Genomic DNA, 11079 nt, shown 5'->3' with positions numbered 1-11079 from the left:
GTACAGAATAGTCTCGAAATGGGGATCATTACCTCAAACATACTCCCGCATCACCCCCCCCCCCCTAAAAAGGGTGAAGGGAAAGAGATGTTGGAATTGGAATAATTTTATTGGGGGTATATATGGAGTGCCACAAAATGTCCTATTATTAATTTCCACGATTTCTTTTGTTGAATGTACCTCCAGATTTGGTAGACTTTGATCCTTGAACTATTCAAATGCAGATGTCATGCACGCACCAGAAGCTAATTGTGTTTTTTTTTTTTTTTTTACTGTTTAAACTAAACGTGCGCTTCGGATGATATCACGTGGATTTTATTGCAAGCTTCATAATAAACTAGACTCGTGACAAATCATGGGTTCTGAGAGATATGATATTTCCAGTACAGAATAGTCTCGAAATGGGGATCATTACCTCAAACATACTCCCGCATCACCCCCCCCCCCCCCTAAAAAGGGTGAAGGGAAAGAGATGTTGGAATTGGAATAATTTTATTGGGGGTATATATGGAGTGCCACAGAACGCTTTTGATAAATGGAATCAAAGTCTTCGCACATCACTGATCAGTATTGGAACAGGTTTCGTTACTGTATAACGCTCGATATTTAGTTATTACACTGTATAGTCAACATAAAGGCAGTATTCGCTTTCAACATGGCGAGAAACCTACTCATTATTGCGGTCCTATTAATGGTCGCAGTGTTCCACGAGACGTGTGGTCGCCCAGCGAACTCGAAAGCCTGGACGAGCTGGAAGTCGAAGTACGGTAAAGAATACTCGACGAAGGAGGAGGAGCTCGTAAGATGGAAGGTGTGGATCAAGAACAAGCAACTCGTTAACGGGAACAATCAAGCTTACGATGAGGGGAGGAGATCGTTTAAGATGACTATGAACGAGTTTGCGGATCAGGTAGGCCTATTAGCACTGGCATGCAGATGGGGGTCATATGGCTCCCAAGCCCCCCCCCCCACCAAAGAATCAAGACTAAGAAAGGGGAAGGAAAATTGAAAGGAAAGGGTCAAAATCTGTCGCACAATTATGTTTTCGCATTAAATATTATTAACCAAGCCCCCATCAGTATGGGGGGCTCATAAAACTACTTCATATTATTATCTTTTAATTGTGAATACTCTCCCCTCCACGCACACTCCCCCTCTACTCACATTCAGTTTTTTGGAGAGGGGTTGGATGTAAGAAGAATGCCCCCACTTTCAATAAAGAAGTAATATTTTTATCATCATATAATTCATATTATTGTCTATAGGTTGTGCGAAAATCGCTCGGTCACTCCGTTCACTCGCCTAATGTTAATCCTGACAATGATTTGAACAATTTTTCATTCGGAACGAATTTGAACATAATTCCTTTTCCCAAGGTTTTATAAACTGCATCACTGGGGTTCTTTTGTTATAATTAATTAATTTTAATGAATTGTGTTCAGTTATGTTTTAAAAGTGTGTTTACTTAAACCTTTTATTATAAAAGTCGATACACGGTGATATATATCATATCCTAACCTCTAATACCATGGTCACATTTGCTCTACGGCGAGTCGGAAACAGTCGTTTTATTCATTTTTTATTATAAACACCGACATGTAGCTGGTACAAAAATGTTAAAACGGCTGGTTTCGACTCGCCGTACGGCCGCCGTAGAACAAATGTGACCAAGGTATTAGTGGAAGAGGATGGGGGTTGTACAAATCAGGAAGTACGTGGGGCTGAGGTTGCAACCCCATACCCCACCCCCACTATTTTGGCTAGCCATAATCATCAGATTCTTCCTTTCTCCCTCCATACATCCAGATTCAGAATAAAACGCCGATGGGGGATATCGTACATTTCAATTTTAGACCAACGCTATGGATTCAACTACCTGTTCAAATTTAATTTGCCAACTTTCATTAAAAAAATATTTCAAGACCCAATTGAAATGAAAGAATCTGTAAAAAAAATATAAAAAAAGTAAATCCGAATATGCCGACCATGCCCTTTGTAGCACCCCCTTTCTCCCCTTTTCCCTGTTCATCAAGATCATTATTATGAATACATTTTCCACAGGATTTTGGCCGAATTAACAACAATTTTGACGTGGAAGGACGACGCTCCAATACAGGTTTGAAAGAGACAAAGTCAATGACGTCATCCTTCAGATCGTCCATGCCGCCATCATGGGATTGGAGAGATAAGAAAGAGGTTAACCCTGTCAGGGATCAAGGTCAGATTGGTTCATCTCTAGCCATGAATGTTGCAGGTTAGTTAGATATGATTAAATATATTTCACTTAATATGTTTAATTTATTTTGTTTATATAAGTTATGTAATAATTTGTTACATCTTATTTATCTAATTAATTCAATCTATTTGATTTGTTTCTTTATTTGATTAATCAAATTGACCTTATTCATTTTATTCATTAAAATTCATTCCATTTATTAAATTCATTTGATTTATCTAACTAATTCAATTTGTATAATTTTTCCACTGATGAATTTACTTATTGATGATAAATTTTTATAACGAAAGCTAATCATTTTATTCAGCGCCCACACTTCGATTGTATAGCTGTGTTTCTGTGATTTTATGTTCATTCATGCAATTTTATTTTAAGTGCAATTTGAAAACAGCTTAAGTAAGACCGTCCGTGTTCAATGCTAGTTTCTGTTTTCCAGATTACTGATTAAACTCATGAGTTTTTTTATCATGTTGAAATAATTCAACGAGGGTTCCAAATTAAACCATAGAATCTCGTCATGATTGTAATGTAATTAACCATGATATCGTGCAAAACCCATGGCCCAGTTATGATGATAAAATAAGTGGTACAGACCAAATAAAATCAGGTAAGAATATATATTGGGGGTAAACACTCATGTTTAAAAGAGTGTGCTTCAAAATCACTCTGGTCGACGGTACTCCATTTATTAATAATCTACAGAATACTGTCGAAAAATGTTAACCTCATTCAAAAAAATATATGTTCATGCCTATCCAATGTAGATGCCGTAGCTAGCTACTCTTCCATTCACAACAAGACTCCCCTCGACATCCTGGCCGATGCCGAAGTCGTCGATTGTTGCCTACCTAATCCCCTAGAAAGGCCAGGCGTCTTCGGCTGCGTGCACAACCACGGCGGACTATGCACAAAGGGAACCTACCATACCGGAACTGGTGCGAATGTCTGCAATAATGCATCTTGTAAGGCTGTTGCATCGGTAGGTTTCCCGTTCCTTTGGTGGGGGTAGTGCCACGGGCGGGGGGCAGGGAGAAATAACCGCCCCTGTGAAAATAATAAAGCCCCCTATTATTCGGTGGAAAGAGTCACCTTTTGGACATCTCCCCCCCCCCCTCCGCTTGTTGAAGGTAAAATTAATCTCTATTATTCCCCCTTATTCTGGAGTACAGCCTATCACAGCCATGTAATCTGACTGCAATTAGATTTCGGAACAAAATAGACTTTAACAGTTAAAGTAACTATAATGATTAAAAGGGGCTTTTTGAAATTAGAAGTGATTTGGCTACTATTATGATTAAGGAAACTAATATGAAATTTATTTTTGTTCAGTAGAGGTTCAGAAAAAAGTTTTATTGGGGTTCAAATCTTGATACCATGATGCACTAATTATATTTTCCGTTCTTATTATTTCTTACTTCTTTGTTTTATTCAGTGTAATGTTGGAAAGACAGTTCCTTCTCGAAACGAATCAGCCCTCGCCCAAGCAGTCTTGTTCACGCCCGTAGTGGTGGCCATCGACGCTAGCCATATGTCTTTTCAGTTATACCAGAGCGGTGTGTACTCTGAGCCAAGCTGTTCGTCGACGCTATTGGACCATTCTCTTCTGTTGGTGGGATACGGTGTCGACAGTGGGGTCGATTACTGGATATGCAGGAACTCATGGGGTAAGTTGTTTTGAGGTGTAGGTGCGGGCGGGCCTTGCCGAGTCGACATAATATTCCTGTCATTTCGACTTGTACGTTAGTTGACATAATGATTTTTTTTTTGAAATGTCGACTTCTAAAGAGTCATATGTCGACACGGTGAAATCTAGGACATTTTTATTGCCAAGTCGACTTCTAAAATTTTATACTTTATGTCTTTATAGGCAATGGTTACATAACATCTTGTTCAATCCACTCGGTAAGATAATTTTACCAAGACGAACGCAAGATGTTCACATAGTCTGTATTGAATAAACTTACTAAATCAGAATAATGCAATACAAATGACATTTGGCTATTGTTTGTATTGTTTTAAGGATCGGTGCATTTGATTTACACACATTAACAATGATTGTTTGACCAAATCTATTTGGGGGTATGATATTGGCGCATTGCTCAAATGTGACGTCACAAAAAGTAAAATTTTAAGAAATAAATTAGTGCAATTCAGTGTGTGCTCTTTTATTGTTTGAGAGACAAACGGATGCGTTTTTATCAATTGATTTATTGTTTTTTTACTTTGATATGCTCGTTATTTGTTTATTCATACATTTACCTGATATTCTATTCATCCACTTCACCTATTACTATATAGGATCCTCGTGGGGTGACAACGGCTATATCAACATTGCACGGAATCACGACAACATGTGTGGTATTGCAACAGACGCAATTTACCCATCCAACAAGTGATTATCTGTCTTATTGAATGAGTAATAGTAATATGAATATATATATATATATATATATATATATATATATATATATATATATATATATATATATATATACACTCTTAAAACAGTAAAATTGACTAGACCAGTAGTAACAGTAGTCAGCTGGTAGAAACTGATATGGCAATCATTGATAGTCGCATTTCTGATTATATTCTAGTCAGAAATAACTCTGTTCTAGTAAAATATGACTATAATAGCCAAATAGACTAGAATAACATTTGCACCCATCTGACCCTATTAACTAGTAATTTTTGACTGATTTGTTTTTAGAGTGTATATATATATATATATATATATATAATGAATATGAAAGCTTTGAAGTGATTCAGGATTCAATATCACTTTATTTTTTCACATCTCTTCATAATATACAATACATACCTAAAAATTCAATTAAACATATACACATCATATACCATAACATAAATATATTTTTTAAGAATATACTAATGATATAACAAAATTTGGTTGTAGCTTTTAAAGAAATAACATAGCAAGGCTTTGACAGGACAGCTTCCCTAACATGCATAATTATCATGCAATTTTGTTTACCTATTTGGTAGGAAACAAATAAGAACTTTTTGAATATTAAAACAAAAGTGCTGCACTTTGAACCACACGATCTCCCAAGTTGACTAGCGAATACCATGAATCATCAAGGTAGTGTTACTGGGACCGAGTGTTTAATTCACACTAAGGAAAATGGGAAATATTAAGATGAAAAGAATGACTGTTCTTCGACTTTCAAAAATTGAATTTCTGTTACAACGTCTCCTCTTTAGAAACGATATTAGAAAAGGAAGATAGGTGGTATGTATTTGTTTTTATATATAGAGAATGCTATATTTGATCTGAATATTTCACGAATACATACAGTTCACCCATTTTTTTCTAAGATTAAAGAAATAGAGAAACATTGATTTAGTTGCTCAGAAATATAATGCATATATAATGTGTTGATTTTGAACATGCCATTATTTATTAAATAGAATGATTCTTTTAAAGAAACTTTTTACATTATCTGTTCGTTTTATCAAATAATGTCCTTTTGATCGAGACATAGAGAGGGGGAACGGGGAAAGAGAGAGAGTATATACAGAATATCTGTATTAAAACTATATCATAATTATATTTTTATCGTCGTTTCTCGGGAATACATTGTAATGGGTAACGCAGAAACCATGTTTGCTTGATAAGAAGACGAAGAAGAAGAAAATAGGGAAGAAGAAGAAAGAGAGGAGTAGGATAAGAAGAAGAAACGTGATGAAAAAAAATGTAACTGGAATGACGCCATCTATGCTGAAGTGATGATGAATGTTTTGATGAGCGTTGTGGCCACAGAAATGTGTATGTATCACAATATTTATATATTAACATGCTCATAGGAGGAAAGTCTAACTATGCAATATTTGATATATTCGAATAATGAGTGTGCAAAAGTCATCAAATTCATGTATCGTGCTTAATAAAATTTCGCTTCCAACAAGCGAAACTTTAAAATAGTACAATGTTTGTTTTACAGTACATCCGATACTAGACAGCTGGCAGCCGTCTGTTTCGAGGAGTTTTTTAACATTTTTTTTAAATTCTCCTCGTACACAGACGGCTCGCTATCGTGCAGCCACCATTAGGGGACTTGCAATGCAAAATCCCCCCGTCGGGGCTTTTCAATTTTTGTCTTTAATGAATAAAAATTTCGAAAATTATAGTGACCAGAGTGCAAATTTATATTCCCTTTTGGCATCAATTGCCAAAAAACGGAGAAAAATGAAGTTAAAAGGAACAAAAACAGTGACTTACCTCGGCTGTCGCGCAAATTCACTTCCCCGTTTTATCCGATCTTAAGTACATAAACATATGGCCATTGAGTCCCCTGTACAGATCGCGCTAGAACTTCGGTCTCTGTATTTGGTGAGTGAAGCCAACGAAGTTCAGCTGAACAACCAACAAAGTTCAGCTGAACAACCAACAAAACAGAGACCGAAGCTTTTGGTCTACATCCGATACATGCTTGATTTGATCTATTTTTTTAATCAGCTTATTCTATATAGGCCTAAAGAAAGAATAACTCAATGCAAATCGAAAACTTACAATCCTCTAATCTGTGCATATGGATTTTCAAAAGTTCTTATATTCCCCACTTCAGTTTTATATAAAAAGAAATGAAACACCATGTTATTTGTCATCAATCCCATTTACGTGCAAATGTTTGTAGAAATTTATCAAGCACATTCATTTTGAAGGGATTTCGATGTACCGGTATCGAGATCATGATCGGAAGAACAATATACGCCTACACAACAATAGCTGGGATATGAACCGTTATGAAAAGATGACCACATCCCCGCCCCCCCCCCACACACACACACCAGTGGCGTACCTAGTCTGCTATGCAGACTCTGAATGGCTCGAGAGGTGGGATCTGCTACTGGTTTTCAATTACAAATAAAGGATTTCGTGCCAGAAAAAAAAATTTGACAAGCAAGCAAAAAAAAATAATAAAAAAAGTATTCAGGTTCAAATGAGCGGGCCAGGGATCAGTTGTGACTCGTCAAAGGTGGGGGGGGGTAGTGTGCACCCTTTTCCCTCCCCCCGTAGGTACGCTAGTGCCCCACATCAGACATGTACTCCAGTGTGACACGTTCTTACACTCTTTATTATGTTTAATATCTATACCACGTTTATATATAGGGTGTACTTCTAACACCTTAGGGTGTGGTCCGGTATCAACTTGTGTTTGTTAACACCGCCACCTCATACAGTATAAATCTTTGCTCAACCGTAGAGGTGTCGTAAACTCATCGGCCATTCGTCCACCATGTATCTACCATTAAACAGAACAATAGCTTTGGCATATATGTATTGGGCAATCACTAGCCGATCTTCATTAGTATCATATTTATTATTTTGTTTGGCGTCGCCTGTTCCTGGAAGGCGACTGAAAAGCGAATCACACTTGACCCATCGGTCCTCCCGAACAAATATCATTGCGGAGTGCAGGTGGACCACTACACCAGTGTTTCCTCCAATACTGCCAGCTAGTCCACACCCCCCCCCCCCCCCGGATGGACTGGCAGACGCTTTACCGACTGAGCTACATGTATATACTCTCGATCCCATCTCTCATTGCCTGAAAGGATGTACATTTGACATTGACATGCATGTTGTCATTAGGCCTCGCCTGCAAACATTTTAAATGAGATTTTTTAATTAGAGCATTTCCAACATGCCTACATATATTTACGCCACACGTTTGATTGATTGGATCGTGATCGTAAAATTGGATTGCTGACACAATATTCTTCTGTTCAATATTTCCATCTACATCTTCTCCTGTCTGCATGGTGCTCAGGTTGTTTACTGTGTTGTATTTGAGGTAAAATAAACTGGAACTCTGAACATGATGGGTGGAAAGACACCTGAAACATTGATATTCATTGTGTTGATGGTTTACAGCATTATTCAATTAATGGTGTACAATGGCAAACTGCAGATTCACCTCGTCACGAAGAGATACCATGTCCCAAAAAGAATGAATCCGACAGGGGGTCCGATGCGAAACATAACAGAACCGACTACTTCCGTCCCATTGTTTGGGTGGCGGAAAACTGTAAGTTGGAAACCAGGATCGAAGCTAGATATATATGACTATCTGATCAATCCTGTGGACAAGTGCAGGGCTGGGAAGGATAATATCACTTTACTTGTCTTAATCAAATCCGCACCGGGAAACGGACACCTAAGAGATGCTGCAAGGCAAACGTACATAAGAGGAGCGGCGGAAGAGAAGTCTTCAGCCAGAATCGTGTTCATCATAGGCGAATCTGAATCAGAGGGCGTGACGGAGAATATTCAAAAGGAGTCTGAAACACACGGGGATATCCTAAGAGTAGGCTTCCATGATAATTACTACAACCTTACCATCAAACTTATTATGGGGTTTAAATGGGTACTCGAATTTTGCGGCAACACTGGGTTCTTGTTGACGACGGATGACGATGTCGTAGTTGATGTCCCGACCCTGGTCAAAGACCTCGACGCTATACCGCCAAAGGACCGCTCTCGGTTCGTTCTTGGAAAAAGGGCAGAGGATTATAAACCTTGCCGCAACCACACTGGTGCTTCGGCTAAATGGTATGTACCGAAGGAATTGTACTCAAACGAGACATATCCTACATTTCCATTGGGACATGGGTATGTTATGTCACATGATGTTGTTGAGAAGCTTGTTCAAGTTTCCAGAGAAACCCCGACAAGGATACCCTTTGACGACGTTTATTGTGGTATACTGTTGAATAAGTTGGCCATCGGAATTCTTCACCGACCGCAGTGGTTTCGACGGCACCATCCAAAAAGTCGAGAGAGGGATTACTTAAGGATTGAAGTGCCAGCGAAAGGAATGAAAAATGCTTGGAAAAGGTTTAGAATTAACCACCAACATTGATTTTTTTGTAATTTATACTGAACAGAATTAAAGAATCTACTCAATTTGATATTAAATGGTATTTATTCAATAAGAGCATACATAATTGAAAGATAAAATTCTTGTTCCTCATTCGTATTTCAAATATTCATTAAAATTATGTCAGTGAAAAATAAAAGACGTTAATTAAAATGATCACATGTCATGCATGTACATGATGTCACTGACAGTCTCGCTTGCATTACTCTTCATAGAAACAGTATTGAGTTATGAAGTATTATTTTTCATAAAAGGAGAAGAAGAAACATGTCTGTTGAACTCAAATGGTCTTTGTTCTTGACGGAGGAATTTATTATTAATGTCACATTGTGATGTCAAATAACTTTACCATGTTCATTACAAGTGTCATTTAATTTGATTGAATTTTTAAAATAATTAACAAATTGTCAATGCTTATCAAAGATAGTTGATCTCCATGAGCTTTGACGTTGACCCAACAGTAGCCTTGAATTATACTCATATAATATCTGAAATATGATGATCATTACATCTTATCTAAATTCCTTTAATCTTCAAATCGGTTTACTGACCCCAAGTCTCCTCTGACATTCGCATATTGACCTTAAATGTCATTTTTCCATTTTCAATGTTGTATACCTGAGATTCATTATTATGTAAGTTTATGCAATATGGACGCATAATTTTCATATCATGATTAAACATCATGACTTGGTAAGTTTGAAGGTTGATAACAGAGTATTCTCATAGTTCATTGGCCCTAAATGAACCTCTGCAAGATGATCGGTGATATGCTAGTATATGATCACATTTATGTCCAAGTTTCACGAAATGGGTCCATATATTTTCCAAGTTATGATGACATTTCTAAAAAAAAAATTAAACTTGGTAAAGATTTTATTCAATGTTGACGATGTCTCGCTTCTGCTATGTAGGCGTGATGAAAATAACTAAAATCTCAAAAAATGACTTTTAATATTAAGAGTCCGAAACGCCTAATGGAAGTTATTTCAAAAGTTAATCTATATATCAAATTTTATGTTAACAGAATGCATGGATTTACATGAAATAAGAAAAAAAAGTAAAGTGAAAGAAACTGTTATATTTTTGCAAGAGTCATTCATTGCATTATTTTCAATCACTTCGTTTTGCACCAAACCTTTTCATATTTCCAGTTTTTCCGGAATGCGTTTTGGCCTATTCATTTTCTTTCAATGATTGATAATTATGGTCTGTTTATTAATAGGCCTTCATTAAATATCCATTGCAACCAAAGATTGAATTGAAAATGCTTGTACGGCCGTACGCAGATTTTTTTTCGGGGGGGGGGGGGGGCAAGACGCATAAAAGCTAGTCGAAGAAACTAAAAAGTGATGGAGCGAAGGGGTAGTTTTTGCATGTTCTAAAGTGAAATTTAATTATTTAGTACATGTTTTTGTGAATTTTGTAAAAATGTTAGGGAGAGATGGGCTTCTGGGGGTCTGGGCAACTGCCCCCCCCCTCTTCTGCGTACTTGCATGCTCTACAGTGTAATTTTTTCATACAGGTAATTAATAAATTGTGAAAGCAATAATAATGGTTAATATGATCTATTACAACAAATAAGTATATTTCGATCCCTTAAACCTTGCAAATTTAATCAGGGAAAACAAAACAGATTTGAAATGCTCGTGTGGCAAAAGAGGCATTATGTTTATCAGGGAACGTTATCAATTGAACAAAATATTCGTGGAAAACGGACATAACAAAAAAGTAACCATGGGCACGGGTATACTGTGGAGAGTAATCGCAGACACTTTGCATTGTTGATCAAGCACAGGATGATGAGAGTGGCTTCAACCGCGTTGCACTGATTAAAAGCTTCACCATGTTGAGCTACCATAGTATACTTGTACAGAGATAGAGAGTAATCGTAACACGAGTAAAATTTTGATGTCATCCTGCAAGGAAATCGTACAATAC

At 37.1% G+C, this 11079-nt stretch overlaps 2 protein-coding genes across 2 annotated transcripts; both read left to right on the top strand.

Annotated features, from left to right (window-relative positions):
* The first annotated feature begins 333 nt into the window (after positions 1-333).
* Positions 334-4688, top strand: LOC121427812 (procathepsin L-like). The gene is made up of 5 exons (XM_041624376.1): positions 334-910; positions 2062-2254; positions 3001-3215; positions 3669-3900; positions 4535-4688. Exons 1-5 carry the CDS (start codon positions 656-658, stop codon positions 4630-4632), a joined length of 993 nt encoding a protein of 330 aa, XP_041480310.1. The 5' UTR covers positions 334-655; the 3' UTR covers positions 4633-4688.
* A 3457-nt stretch (positions 4689-8145) lies between these two features.
* LOC121427883 (lactosylceramide 1,3-N-acetyl-beta-D-glucosaminyltransferase-like) lies at positions 8146-9142 on the top strand. Its single transcript, XM_041624456.1, has one exon. The coding sequence runs from the start codon at positions 8146-8148 to the stop codon at positions 9118-9120; it is 975 nt and encodes a 324-aa protein (XP_041480390.1). The 3' UTR covers positions 9121-9142.
* Positions 9143-11079: the final 1937 nt, after the last annotated feature.

This window comes from Lytechinus variegatus, chromosome 14 (genome assembly GCF_018143015.1).
Source record: "Lytechinus variegatus isolate NC3 chromosome 14, Lvar_3.0, whole genome shotgun sequence".
In the NCBI taxonomy this organism is placed as follows: Eukaryota; Metazoa; Echinodermata; class Echinoidea; order Temnopleuroida; family Toxopneustidae; genus Lytechinus; species Lytechinus variegatus.
This window is presented reverse-complemented; position numbering and strand designations above follow the sequence as displayed.